The sequence below is a fragment of the Scatophagus argus genome, chromosome 10 (genome assembly GCF_020382885.2).
Source record: "Scatophagus argus isolate fScaArg1 chromosome 10, fScaArg1.pri, whole genome shotgun sequence".
NCBI lineage: Eukaryota > Metazoa > Chordata > Actinopteri > Scatophagidae > Scatophagus > Scatophagus argus.
Genome location: NC_058502.1, coordinates 19,636,070 through 19,650,248, shown reverse-complemented (window position 1 = coordinate 19,650,248; position 14,179 = coordinate 19,636,070). Strand labels below are relative to the sequence as shown.

General features: G+C 41.3%; 2 protein-coding genes across 3 annotated transcripts; both read left to right on the top strand.

Annotated features, from left to right (window-relative positions):
* The first annotated feature begins 1,568 nt into the window (after positions 1 to 1,568).
* calm2a (calmodulin 2a (phosphorylase kinase, delta)) lies at positions 1,569 to 5,445 on the top strand. Its single transcript, XM_046401874.1, has 6 exons — positions 1,569 to 1,715; positions 2,704 to 2,734; positions 4,122 to 4,265; positions 4,346 to 4,452; positions 4,538 to 4,673; positions 4,783 to 5,445. The coding sequence occupies exons 1-6, from the start codon at positions 1,713 to 1,715 to the stop codon at positions 4,809 to 4,811; spliced, it is 450 nt and encodes a 149-aa protein (XP_046257830.1). The 5' UTR covers positions 1,569 to 1,712; the 3' UTR covers positions 4,812 to 5,445.
* Positions 5,446 to 6,916: 1,471 nt separating this feature from the next.
* Positions 6,917 to 14,179, top strand: stpg4 (sperm-tail PG-rich repeat containing 4). Of its 2 annotated transcripts, none has more exons than XM_046401872.1 (7): positions 6,917 to 6,986; positions 7,387 to 7,490; positions 7,591 to 7,719; positions 7,870 to 7,926; positions 8,441 to 8,695; positions 10,424 to 10,488; positions 10,780 to 11,680. In XM_046401872.1, exons 3-7 carry the CDS (start codon positions 7,630 to 7,632, stop codon positions 10,913 to 10,915), a joined length of 603 nt encoding a protein of 200 aa, XP_046257828.1. In that variant the 5' UTR covers positions 6,917 to 6,986; positions 7,387 to 7,490; positions 7,591 to 7,629; the 3' UTR covers positions 10,916 to 11,680. The 2 variants fall into 2 exon arrangements, with proteins under 2 accessions (XP_046257828.1, XP_046257829.1); XM_046401873.1 differs by lacking the exon at positions 6,917 to 6,986 and adding exons at positions 13,511 to 13,615; positions 13,954 to 14,179 and having other exon boundaries at positions 7,239 to 7,719; positions 10,780 to 10,825.

Sequence of the window (14,179 nt, the reverse complement as noted above, 5' to 3'; positions counted from 1 at the left end):
GTATCATATAGATGTTCCTAATGTCTGAAGCATGTGAATACCAGAGAAAAACTGCAGCTAAGAGTTCATGGCAACTGCATTTCAGCATCTAGGTTCACATTTTACAGTATCTTCAGAGAGGCAAAAGGTGAATTTGTACACCTCCACATACAGTCGTTCACACATGCTCAGGCTTATCTAGTTCTTGTGACAGGCCTTTGTGCCGTCACCTTTGGCATTACATAATCTGCACAGTGACAAAAACCCTGTGGCAGAAAAACAGATTTAAATGAAAAGAATCCAATGTGCTCCAGATTAGGTAGGTTGGGAAAAAGCCTGGCTGGCTCTAAAGCTGCTCAGCAGATCACATGGCACAGACAGCGTCACCTCTGCAAACAGTGCAGATGGAAATGGGAACCACTTTGGATCCACATTTCTTACATCTACATAAGAGATAGAGAGCTTTTCTCAATCCCTGTTCTTTTACTTCAGTGCAACACTAATGTCTGATAGCAAGAGAGAGAGCAGAATTGAGAGGATGGGGGACAGTTTTTGGACATGGAGATTCTAGTACATTCTCTGAGTGGTTCTTCAAATGTCTCTCCTTGAACATCCCTGTCCACTCTCCTCCACCCTCCTCCTCCTGAGCATCTCCCATGGGACCAAGCCAGAGACAGGTGGCCACTGGGAGACAGGAAAGCAGTCAGGCATAAGCAATCAGGCTATCAGATACTCCCATCCATACCAGCAGCACAATTATACCTGAGAATCCACAGTCATCTGACAGAAGTACCTGCCATAGACCCACACATTTAAGTGACAGACAGAACATATACTCACACATGTACAAAGTACTACCTATTTCAGACTATTACAAACACTTCAGCCCTGACACTGCATTCCATTATGCATAAAACTTACACAGCAGACTGGAAGAAATTAACTCACAAGTCACACTGAACTCTATCAGCCTCTGGTAACCATGTGGAAACAATTTTTTTTAAAAAAGGATACCAGTATGCTAATGAAAACACAAATGGTGCAATCAGAAATGAAAAAAAAAACAGCAGCAGTATAAAATAAAGAAACTCATGCAAGCACAAATTGGGTCAATAGTACCCCAGTTACAAGTAACAAACTATAATCCTGGTGGCTAATTGCTTATCGAAACTATCTTATTGGGTCTCCCTAAAGATGATGCCCATATGTATACACGCTATGCAACAAGAGTGTCTGCTACAGTACGCCTGTGGCGCTGACTGTGATGTCTATGGACAAGATGCAGCGGCAGCGCAGACCATTGGAGTGACGCATTGCAGGTACAAACACACCAATCAGAGAGCGCGATTTCTTTCAGCAACGTCTTGTGCCAGATCACAGAGTAGCAGAAAGTATTCATACGCCGTTATAAAGACCATTAACTATACGCTATATAATGTGTAAAATCGATAACAGACCCATCGCGGCAGTTGCACGTGGGTATTGAATTGTTTCTTGATTGTTTCCTGTAACTAGTCATTCCTTAAAATGCACTTTGATTAATTTAATAACTAAGGAAAAGGGAAGTTGGCGGATGGATATCAGAAAGAGGAGGAGTTTAGGATAGCCGTTAAAGGCGAGTCCAGTTGCCTCTTTCTCAGTGTGTCCATAGAGGTTGTTAGTAAGTTTGGGCTTGTATTAGGTTTGGTTTGTTACGGATTTTGTCGTGAACCAGCCGCTGCAACTACATCCAAATGGTAAGAAAAACGGGGGTTTAACTCTACTCTAGTCTAGAATCGGTTTGCAGTGCCTTAGCAGTTGTCATTTATGTAGATTTGTGAAATTAAAGTCAATAACGCGTAACGTCACTAGTGGTTAAGCTGAAGCCAATGTTAGCGGTGCGCTGTAAGGAACGTTACCGCAGTGCTTACCGAATAAACGACAGCTTGCTAGTTGCAAGGTAATGCTAGCTTTTCGGGCAGCCTTAGCTAAACCCGTGTTAGTCTGAATACTCTGCTTCCCGTATTAGTTTAGTTGAATTCGAGAAAATGCACCAGCGTTAGTTTCCTTAATCTTGCTTTTGTGCAAGTCTTCATTCTTTGGTTCACGAAGTTGTGATGGTGGCCAAGCTCTGTTTTGTCAAATTCGTGTCCCACGTCGCGTTATTATTATGAAGTAATGTTATGATAAACGTTATTTTCGAACCGATGCCTTGGATTGCTGCTATATTGAGGCATTCTGCTAAAGGAGTGCAACATGGGCATTTATCTTGGGTCTTATCTGTGAGCCGGTACGTAACAACAACTAGCTAACTTTAGCTCTTCCCTAGCTAACATTTACCGCCAAATTGTAAGTCATTCATTGTCTGTGGCGAAGTTGGTGTCACGGTACATTCAAATACAGATAACGTTGAATTTAACGTCTGAAGGGCACGCGTAGTATTGCATTATTAACGCGTTTTTGTTTTCTCCCAACTTCAGTCATCACTATGGGCTAACCGGCACGATAACGTCTCGATTTTGTGTAGCTGTAATGTTAACATTGTAACGGCTGTCTTTGCTAACCGTAATCCAGAGTAATTACCAGCTGCAGAAAGGTGCGTTTACAGCGTTTGAAATAGTTTTTTTTCGGCCGTCCATGTAATGTAATGAGTTCAGATGACTATTTAAGTTGTTCTGAAATAGTATAGCTAATTCTTGATATTTTGCCGTTTGGTATGTTAATTTTTCATTTGGTATTTTGCAGGCTGACCAGCTTACAGAAGAGCAGATTGCAGGTAAGACATTGCTGCATTGATCTATTTCCCTCATATTCAGCAAAGGTGACCTGCATAATGGATCCTTGCTTCCCTTGCAGTGGATTTATACTTTTCCCTTTTAAGGCATTCCACAGGGCAGCCTACAGGTCATAAAACTGGAATGAATGAAACGGCTGTTGCCTGCTGGCTCTGTAGTGCGGAAGGACTCCCTCATGGAAAACTTTGCATTTTCATGGTTGCTATGTAATAAATGATGTAATCTGGAATGGTTGTGTATTCTGGTGAGGTGTGAGCAGTCAGTTTAGATGCTGTGTATGATGTGTCCTTTGCCCAGGGAGTGTTCTCATTAGATGGAATGCTTCAAGAACAGTTGCAGCAGACACTTGGCCTTAGTACAATGGTGGCCCAAGACAACAATTAGTTATCTAAATTATGCAAGAGAAAGGTATTGTTGCCAGTAAGTGCCCAGGAACACTTGCTGTAATGTATCCACTTCATGTCCAAGATGTGGCACAGTTGTAGTGCTTTCCCTGATATCTTCTGGCTTCTGTTGACTTTACTCAGGTCTCAGGTTTTACAGTATGCTGATCACACTCTTTATGCATTTCATGGCATCAGCTTTTATTCAGTAAACCATGCTTGACTGCTGACATGTCGTCAAGGGAGGGATTCTTACAGATCTGACCAGAGTGATGTGTTCTGTTGAATTGGGAATATTAACGTGTGCACTAAGTGACTGCAGTGATGTGTCATTTTAGTGGCCTGTGCAAAAGAAGTTGGATCCCCTGATATTTCCTGCCATTGATGCAGATGGCAGACCTTTCCCTCTTAACAAAAAGGGTGTTGCTCTATGTGTTTGACCCTGCAAATGGCAGGGCAGGTTGTAGTTTTTGTGAAGCTGACAAGCTGCTGCATGCCACTACACATTGCCCATTGGCCTCATCACACTTAATGAGTGTGTCATTGTTGCTCATCCCTCACAGCTCCACCAAACCACACAGACCGTCATTTGCTGCTGATGTAGCCTGACTGCCATGCTGCTTCGTCTCGTGGTTGCCGTTCTTGTTTAGCCAAAAACGAATGCAGTTGGAACTCAAAACAAAAGGGCTCATCTGTATGCTTTGGCTAGTTTATAACAGAAACATGAGTGATGTAATGCCCTTTTGAGTTTGAGCTAATTCAGGTTAAGGTCAATGTGATTGGCTCACAGAAGGATAAGGTGAAGCGTTTGCTATGTAGGAGGACTGAATGCATTTACATGGGCTTTAACTTTATATTTTCTTTCATAGACCTAGCCCTACAGTTTGTTTTACCATCTTGTCAGTTTTGTTGTGCATATGTAGCTATAGGTGTGACATCTTGGCTTTTACATAAGAATCCCATTCAATTTTTTTTTTTCCTTCAGAGTTCAAGGAGGCATTTTCACTCTTTGACAAGGATGGAGATGGCACCATCACCACCAAAGAGCTGGGCACAGTCATGCGCTCTCTGGGTCAGAACCCCACAGAGGCAGAGCTGCAAGACATGATCAATGAAGTGGATGCCGATGGTGAGAACTCATTCTGCCTTTAAACACATGGTGTTGATGTGGTGGACTGAAATCCCTCAGTCAATGTTTTTTGTCATCAGGAAATGGAACGATAGACTTCCCAGAGTTCCTGACAATGATGGCCAGGAAGATGAAGGACACAGACAGCGAGGAGGAGATCAGAGAAGCATTCCGTGTCTTTGACAAGGTAAATGCTGTCTGCACTCCTACGTACAGTATGTGTATGTACAGCAGTTTTTAAAAATTTGCTCACTGACTGATGTATATTTCAGGATGGCAATGGATACATCAGTGCTGCAGAGCTGCGCCACGTGATGACAAACCTTGGGGAGAAGCTGACTGATGAGGAAGTGGATGAGATGATCAGAGAAGCAGATATTGATGGAGATGGTCAGGTCAACTATGAAGGTTGGTAGTTGTGGAGTGTGTACATGAGAATATTGTAATTGGAGAAATACTGTTTGGGTCTCATCAGATACTGAATAGCAACATTTCTTTTTCTCCCCCTTTCCTGCAGAGTTCGTACAAATGATGACGGCGAAGTGAAGGCCTTGTACAGATTTCGTATATAAATAATTTGCCTTTTTTTCTTTGTGTAATTTATCTGTAAAATCTTAATAGCCCCCTTTTGTCCCTGCCCCTTCTGCTGTCCAAAGGAACTGCATGTAAACTGCATAGGCTCTTGTCCCCATGTCCCTTTCTTTTGCTGTCATGGTGTTTTGGCGTGACGGAATGGTCATACAACCAGATGCCTGTGGAGGCCCCTGGGAGCCGGAGAACTTCGAATCTTCCCGTCTTGTGTGCTCGGGGCCCCTCCACGCATGGCGACATTGGAAACCTGTCAGCTGGTTGTCACTTGGCAACACTGTTGGCATGGAAACAATGTAGAGGAGTTTAAACTCTGCATGGACTACGGACAAAGTATATATGGAAATCTCTCAGCATTGCACTACTGCAAAAAAATGACACGGGTGTATCTCCTAGGTACTCGTACAAACTCTTTTTGTATCTGCTGTTCTATATACCAGAAAATGAGTAATCTTACCATGCTTTTTAATGTTTTACTCACTACTTTTACTTTCTTTTTATTTTTTTTTTTTATGACCTCTGGTCATGCCTGAAATAATCCATTCCAAGTTGTATATTTTTGTTTTCCAATAAAATTTACAATCTACCCAGATTTGAAAATTGTCTTGTTTTCTCAGTTATAATCAATCCTTGCGTTTGTATACCCTGTAATTCCCAATTTTGTAATAAGGACAGGATGCTCTATTTTTTTGATAGATTTTTTTTTTTTTTTTTGCTTAGAATACATACAATGTTTAACGTGTCCCATTAATTCCCAAAAGCACTGAGGAGCATCAGCCAATGCCTCTTAATGTTCAGATAAGCTCAGATCAAATCTGTATTGTCATTAAAATAAAAGCACTGAGTGGGATCAAAGGTTTCTATTTTGAAGTGCACACGATGGTACTCAACATTGGATTAGCCTTGTACTGTCCAGCTCCCTACTGAATACATAGACCATGTGTTGTCTGCTACTGCTGGCACAGCACCATCTAGGAACTGCCTTGTCTTATGTGGCATTTGCCGTCAGTGATGAGGTGCAGGTGATTGAGCATACGTCAGAAACATGGTGTAAATAGAGGTGTACCTGTTATTTTTTTTTCTTTTTTCTTTTTGTGTTAACTTCTGATTGAGTTTGTTACAGTAGCTTGCAGAGATACAAAGTTTGTTATTTTGATGAATGACAAAATAAAGCTCTATTGTGGACCTCTGCTTTGTCTCCTGTATGAATTTTATGCTAACTGCTTTAAGGTTGTGCCCTTGCTGCTATGCAGTGTTTTTACTGGTGCTTGTCATCTAAATTACATGAGACCATTACTTTATGAAGGTATGTGATTGTCTGTTTTCGCCTGTTGGGAGTACTATGGGTTGTAGTTGTTTGTCTTGGTCAGTCATGCATATTATTCAGTGGTCCCTGTGGAAGTACATTTAAACATTTAGAGCATTATGAAATGTTAGTAACGACTCATGAACCAAGGATTCTTGTAAATTAATTTACATTACCCCTTGATTTGATTTTCTTTAATCTCATGTATGTAAAAAATAGTGGTTTATCTTCTCAGTCTGCATAGGAATAACTTAAGTTCCAAGATGGAACAAAAAGAAACACCATGACCCACGGCAATGTCAGCTGTGAATTGATTACACAAGTGGTTCTCATCTTGTCAAAACCAATTATCACAAGACCTAAAGAACTCACAGTCGAAGTGTCATCACAGTCTACTTAAAAAAAGCTGTTAATTACACAGCACATGTAACACTAGTCCCAGTTCTCTGCCTTCATGCATTGTCCAAACAAATGACCAAAAGACTGTGTATCATCCATGATGGAAAGGACAATGTACAGCAGAACCTCAGACAGCAGCTCCTATTCCTACCTTTGTGTTTTCTATGTTCTGTGTGTCTCATGTACTCTCAGGTCACATGAGACTTCCTTGACAGCAGTGTAAACATGAATTCTTGGTTCCTCCGAACCATGTGTTTCATGTAGCCTAGCAACGAGGCCGAATGTTGCGCTTTTGCTCCCTAAGCGAGTTTTTCACTTCAGGTGATGGTCTGTAGTTCTGCCCTACTGAGAGAGGCAATGTGTGTGTGTGTGCGTATCTGCTTGTGCTTGTGCCTGACATCATACTGCAGCTTAGTATGCCACGAGAGGTGAGATACTTCACTACATACGCAAAGAAGAGGGCGACTTTGAAAGAATTTCTCAGTGTGATCATCACATTTTAAAACCTGCAGTTCTTTCAGTGTATCATTCTCACTCTTTTAATATAGACAGCTACACTGCTGTGTACATGGTAGGTGACAACAGAAGGAGGATCAAAATGATCTCCTATTTTACTAACGTCAAAGGAGAAAAGTTGCGTAATAAAAATGTTCCTCATTTTATCAGGCCCTAGGTGGTCCTAAAGCCCTTGTCTGGAATTGAAATAAGGGCTTATAAATAGCCTCACCCCTTCCAGACTTTTGGAACAATGAGATGTATTCCTGTTTTGTCTTGTACTGGATTGCAAATTGCACTGACTTATGATCTTTATTCTACATAATGTCACAGTACAACTCCAGATATCACATGATGGTGGATGACCTAGTAACTAAGTGCAGAATATACCTCGGCACTGGCTTACCATTATGTCTTACTCCCTGTTAAACTGGCCGGTGAGTCTATATTTAGCAGGCGACCAGGCCAGCTTGTTGAAATATTGATCTATAGTGGCGTCGCTGCTATAGTAACAGTTGCAGTTCTAATGTTGGTCAGGTGTCACCGGATCTCCAGTTAAGTAGATAGTGAACGACAATGAGTACAGCGCAGTACACTGCCACATGGAAAAACAAAGCCATCTCTAAAGTCAGTGACATGTCCAGGGGTGATAACAGAACAGATAAGGTAAGGCTCATCAAACCCCAAAGAGCTCTGTGTGGTTAATGGGGACACTGAACTATGAAGCAGATGCATCAACACATTGTTGGCAGAGCAGTGTCATTATAGCAGTGACAATCTACTGTGTCTTGGCTTGTATTCTGTCCTTATCTTCAGGGCGATGACAAGTTGGACCCGTGTGGCAGAGGGAACTGGTGGCTGGGAACACTGAAAGTAGGTGTGAGTATGGTTTCATAGCCTGTCTGTGGAGGAGAGGCTGCCATATTGGCTTCCGTGCCAACCCAAACACTTGCCACTGGGCTGTCAAACGTGGCTTATTAGCTACGCATGTAGAATCAGTAGATTCTCAGTTAATGGCTTCTATTGCAAAGCACTATCCCATTGTCTGTGTCCAAAGTGTTCTGTCTGCCAGAAATTAATTGATACACCTACACTCCATCAAGTCCAGTCTCTAAATGTCTTACAGTGCATTCATGGTAATAATGCATAGAACTAATCTATTATCAGTTAATCTTAATGTGATCCCAGCTCTCAGGCTCAGCTGTTAATTAACTGCCTTCTTCTTTAAATGAATATATACTATAGGAGCAATCTAGGTGGCTTCACAATTGTTCTTTGTAAATGAACAGCAAACATAGCTTTTAATACACATGAGCTCTGCTTATTGAAATAGCCATTTTATTCAGAAGTCCAGTAATGGCTATGGAAGTGTTTTCCCTCCTGTCAGGACACACCCATCCCAGGTTTCTATCATATCCGTGACTTCATTGAAGAGGCTGAGCTGAACCCAGTGAGGAAGACCTATGGGTTCAAAGGCATGGGCAGAAAAGCCCAAACTCTGGGCGGACGTAATGGGGATTGGCTGTTACCCGGGGCATATGACCACACCAGCTCCATCCAGGAAGTCCTGATGCACCAGGCGTCCTACTCTTTCAAAAACTGTCCACGGCCTGACATTGTCACCTTGGGCATCAGAGACAAGGTGGGATTCAGACATGACCTTTAATGATCTTGTTAGCATATGACATTGACCACATGTTAAAGGAAGAGTTCACAGTTTTTGAGAATACACTTATTTGTTTTCTTTCTGAGAGTTATATAAGAAGTTTGATAACACTGGTCCTTAAAGGTGCCAAGTTTAGCTTTCCCACCTCTAATAGCTGCAAGAATGGATGCAAACAATGTAGGTTAAGAATAGTTAAAGATTTGGCTTTACAAATGTTTTATATGGAAGGAAAATCTATTCAACATATTTGTTCTAAATAACACAAGTAATATGTTTTGGTGAGAAACACATTTCAATATGGAGCTAAAGCAAGGAGTTTTATTAGCTTAAATTAGGATGAAGACTAGAAATAGTGAAAAATACACCTACCTACCCAGCTAAAGCTTACTTATTCCCACAGAAATATCTTGTGGAAAGCCTTCCCAGAAGAGTGGAAGCTGATGAGCTGCAAAGCTGTCAGTGTATTTAGAACGCAATGTCACTGAAATCCCTGTTGGTGTAATGGTCAGTTGCCCCAATACTTTTGTCTATGTAGTGTAGGCACTATAGCCATTTCTTGGCTAAAAGAAGCCAGGAACAGCAATGTGTCAAAGTCTTGTTTATCACCATGACATGCATAGAGACGCTTCGTTCATGTATTGGATGGAGGGAAAAACCATTGTTTGTCACCAGTATTATAAAAGCAAGTTTTAGAGTAGTTACATGCTGAAGCCATTTCTTAGCAGCAAAAGTTGATCCATCTGCCCAGCTTGCACTTCCATATGCATCAAAGGGGCCTTGAGGAATTATTGTTTTTCTGAGGTCTTTTTCTTTTTTTACATGAATAATTTCCTGTTTGCACACAGCCTGCCCTGATGAAAAATAAATTCACTGAATCAAAATATCAGTTTTGGGAGCCCTTTATCATGCCTCCTTTCTGGTATTTGGTGTCGTTGAGTGTTATGAGTAGCAAGACATTAATTGGCCAAATAAAGTACAAATATAGTGTTCATTTTCATTTTATTTTGAAACTTTTGGTCCTTTAACATCCTCTGCACGTCCTTGCTGATACTTCTATGCAGTGTCTCCTTGGCTACAGGCAAGACAATTTCAAACCTTGCAACCTAACTGTGATGACCAGATTTGGGGAAGCAGTCCAGTTGTTGTTTGCAAAGCAATAGTCCAAACCACAATTCGCCCTTAAACCAATAATTTCCATTTTTCCAGGGTTTTTTTCAAAGTCTGTGCAGCTTCCCCCACTTTCTGTCCTTATGCTAAGCTAGGCTAATCACCACTTTTATCTAGCAGTTTAAAGGCATGTACTCTCTTTGTAGCCCATATTGTTGTTACTTGCCTAAAAATGGGTGCACACTGTGATGTAAAAGCTACTGTTTATTTTATATTTTGAGTTGTTATGAGTATCAGATAAACACACCTGGATTCAGCATATTTCATATGCTGCTTGCATATGAATTGTTCTGTTTTGATATAAGTATAGTTGACTGTTGCACATCATCAAAGCAGTACTTTACTTAAAAATACAGTAGATGCTCTTCAAAATGTGCTTGCAGCAGGCTAACTGTCCATGAAAAACAAGATGTGTTACAAACAGAAGCCAGCTTTTGGTGATATGACTCAGACAAAAAGCAGACAAAAAGCAAACTCATGGTGATACTGTTATATATATATATTTAAACACTTCTTTATCTTTATTCCCTGTGCCAGCACATAAACACTTCACCATGTGACTACAATGTGACAGCAAAACCATTGGAGAAGATTCCCTGCAAGTAAGAACCCGACAAACAGCCTGTCTTTAACTCTCAGGTCACTGCGGAGCAGACAATCCATGAGTCATCGCTTGATCACTGAATCCTTCCTCCTCATACGGCTTCTCCTTCCCTCTCTCATCTCCTCACAGCACAAAGATGGAGGAGCAATCACCAACCTGCTCTCTCATTTTCTTTGTGTGATCTGTGATCATGCACGTCTTTATACTTTTTTTTTCCTCTCACTGTTTTCCTCTTTCTTGTTTTGACAGTCACCCCCCTCCTCCCCCTCCTTCTCTCCTTTCCCTGCAGGCATGTGATGTTTCGCTCGACCGTGCAACGGATCAGCTTTCCACCTGTAAGTATCCAGTCACCAAGACTAGTTATTAGGACCATTAAGTCTTTCCATTGCCCACAAAAAGGCTTAATTACAATGCACTTTCAATAGCTTTTGGTTACTAGCCATGACCTAATGTGTATCTGGTGTGTGCTGTACAGGAGCTAGTTATGACAACTACAGGGGTCAAGGAAAACCGATGCCACGACGTGTCTGATCATATCATTTGCCCTATTTAAGGGCCTGTTATGGCACTGTGCTAGCTGACCAGTCAGCTTTGGTTCATATTGCAGTGTTGCAGCCTTGGCCTTGTGTCTATGCTGGTAGCTGATGGGTATTTGAGCCATGCTGGCAGCTGCTGAGTGTTGACAGAGAAGGAAAGGCGTTAAGAAATCCCGAGGGTGTTATTACTGCAGAGTTGGGAGCAGTTTTCTGATGTTAGTGGTGTCACAGCGACTCTTAGACAAGTTTATTGTCAAAGGTTAAGCAGCTACACAAATCCCGCAGCGAAGTTAACTGAAAGCGGAGACCATTCAGACAGCTGAACTGATGGATGTGGACAGACATTAGCTGATCAAAATGAACTGCCTTAATGGTTTACATCTGGGATTCTTGCTCCATCCTGGGACAGGAGAGAAGAATTTCACATTACTCTGAGCCTTGCGTCTTACCCCTTAATAGAATGAAGTAGATTTCCACACATCCAAAGAACAACTTCCAATGAGCCGAGGGTGTTTGGGAACACAACAAAAAAGATATATATTCTCTTTTTTCTGATTTGACTTAATTTCTCCATCCTGGGGCCACTGTGTGTCCTAGATTTTCATGTTGTGCTTTTTTGCAATATCGACTGCACGTGCTGCTCAGAAGGAACAAATCCTCCCTTGAGATTCAAACCCGTTTGAATTAAAGTCATAATCCCAGACATTTTCATATGAATAAATGTCCTCCTCTCTGTAGCTGTAACATAGGAGTGTTTCAACCTTTAACTGCAGCACGAAAACTTGCTGCCTGAATGTATTCTGCCTTGTAGTTTCTATGCTCTGTGCATGGCAATGTTGGTCTGTTGGTTGTTGCATCACTTTGGTCCAAACTGAAAAATCTTGTCAAATATGAGATAGGCTGCCATTAAAGTTTTTACAGAAAAGACAGTCATGGTCCCCATAGGATCATTCTTAATGACCCTGGTGATCCTTTGACTTTTCCTCTACAACAGCCATGAGGTTGACATATGTGTTTTTGAGTGAAATATCTCAACAATTACTGGATCAATTGCTGTGCAATTTAATGCAATAATTTTTTATGTCTATGGAGACTGTTATTTCCAATCCATGAAAATCAATGATATGGTGTTTTAATTGCACCTCATGTCATTTCAGAAGACAAAAAAGCAAGATGATTTGGTGAGTTCTTGGATTCAACTATCAAAAACAGGTCAAGATTTTATAGTGTCCCAGACATTCACAGTATGTGCCAGTTACCTACACCACACAGGAGAGCATTTTCTAAAGTAGGACAGGTGCCTGGGCTCAAACACACATACTTACACACCTGTGACAGAGTTTTACTACTGTCCGCCAGCTCCTGTGAAATACACCTGCATTAGCTGCTCTTGGGACATCAAGCAAGCAAGCATGTGGGGCCCAGCAGACCAGTTGCCAAGGATCAAGTTAGCAGGCAACTGGGATCAAATGGCATGTAATGATAGTAGTCATCCCTCCAAGCAGCAGATGAGAGGAAAAGACACCTTCTTGTCTCTTTTTGTCAGAATCAGAGAGCAGCTGAAAAATGAAAGGCTGGTCATGTGTTCAGGGACAGGGAGACAGTTTTATGTCTGTGGAGGAGGGTGGTGGTGGGGGTTGATGCTATTTCTGCGTGGCACGCCGCTGGTGATGACCAGTATGTGTGTTAGTGGGTAAGAGGAAAGGAGAAGTGAAAGGCAAGGAGAGAGAGAGAAGAGGAGACAGACTCACTTTTGACAGAAACTAACCAGAAACAGGGATCACATCTGTGAAAAAACTACAACACACCCAGATACCGACAAAGGTCATAAAGACAGGAGTCAAGTGAAATGTCATAGGTCTTATAAATATGGCTACGGGACCCCAAAATAGATGCGGTATATAATGTTAGTCCCTCTAACATTTTCATGTTTCTGATGACTTGAGTATCAGCATGGTAGAAAAACAGGTTTCCATGAGCTTATAGGCCCAAGGGAGAAAAACAAATACAGGGAAAAAAAAAAAAGATTGTGTTCACGCGGCAGGAGGGTTCTTCCATGATCAAAGTAAAGAAACCATGTTTGTGATTACATGCTAATAATTCTTTGAGGTGAGGTAAGCCTAAGATGAAAATAATACAAGAAACCCATTTCTCCATAAGTTTATTATCTGACCAAAGGTAAGAAAGCTGTGTTATTATATGCTCTGCTTGGTTTGCAACATACTGAAGTTGAGGAGTGGCATCCTTTGCTGAAGTTTAAACAGGCTGGTTTTAAGTTGTCGAGTTACCAAATCTCTATCCAATACACAAACTGCTTCCTACAAGCTACTACTAACTGACAATTTTAATAGAGACAATGTTGACAAAAAAATAACAAGAAAAAAAATAAATAAATAAATAACTGTGCTAACCGTGGTCTACAGCTTGATCACAAATCAGTCAATTACTTAGTCCATCGGTCTGCAATAACTTCTATCTCACCAGAAGGATGGACCTTCTCCATGCCACTATAATCCACAGACCAGATCAGCAAAAGGCATCACATCCTGCTTCAAATCCACCTTGCCACGACTCCACTATGTGCACTCAGTGAGTCCAATATTTCATATTGCACACAGGACATCTGTGTCCAACACTATATTAATAGTAGTGTGGCTAGTTTGTGACCATCTGTTGTAGACTAAAACTATGAATTTATGAATAACTGCCATACCACGTCATAGAAAATAACACCTTTACAAAAAAGGTGCACCAATTTAAACATAGCTCATATAGATAAGAAAAGAGCACAGACATAGATGTCCAATGAGAGTCTCAGAACAGACTTCTCTTGGATAAGAGCCTCCCACTTTTATTTCTCAAAGTGGTGACATGATGAAAAAACTATTTGTATGTTTGGGAGTCTGTATTGTCCGTGTATTCCACAGAAGACCCCAGGACCTGGGGCCTATGAACCCTGCTGGAAGCTGGGAGACCCTGTCAGCACAGAGGCTATAGATCCATCATTCAGCCTCTTCTTCCGCAACACTGTCTAATGTGAATCTTATTTCCTACAGTGCCCTGCTTCCACACCCATTCCCTTGTCCTGTCAATTTAACTTGCAGATCACACACGTGTACCTAATTATGAAATAAAAGTAACAGCATGAATGCA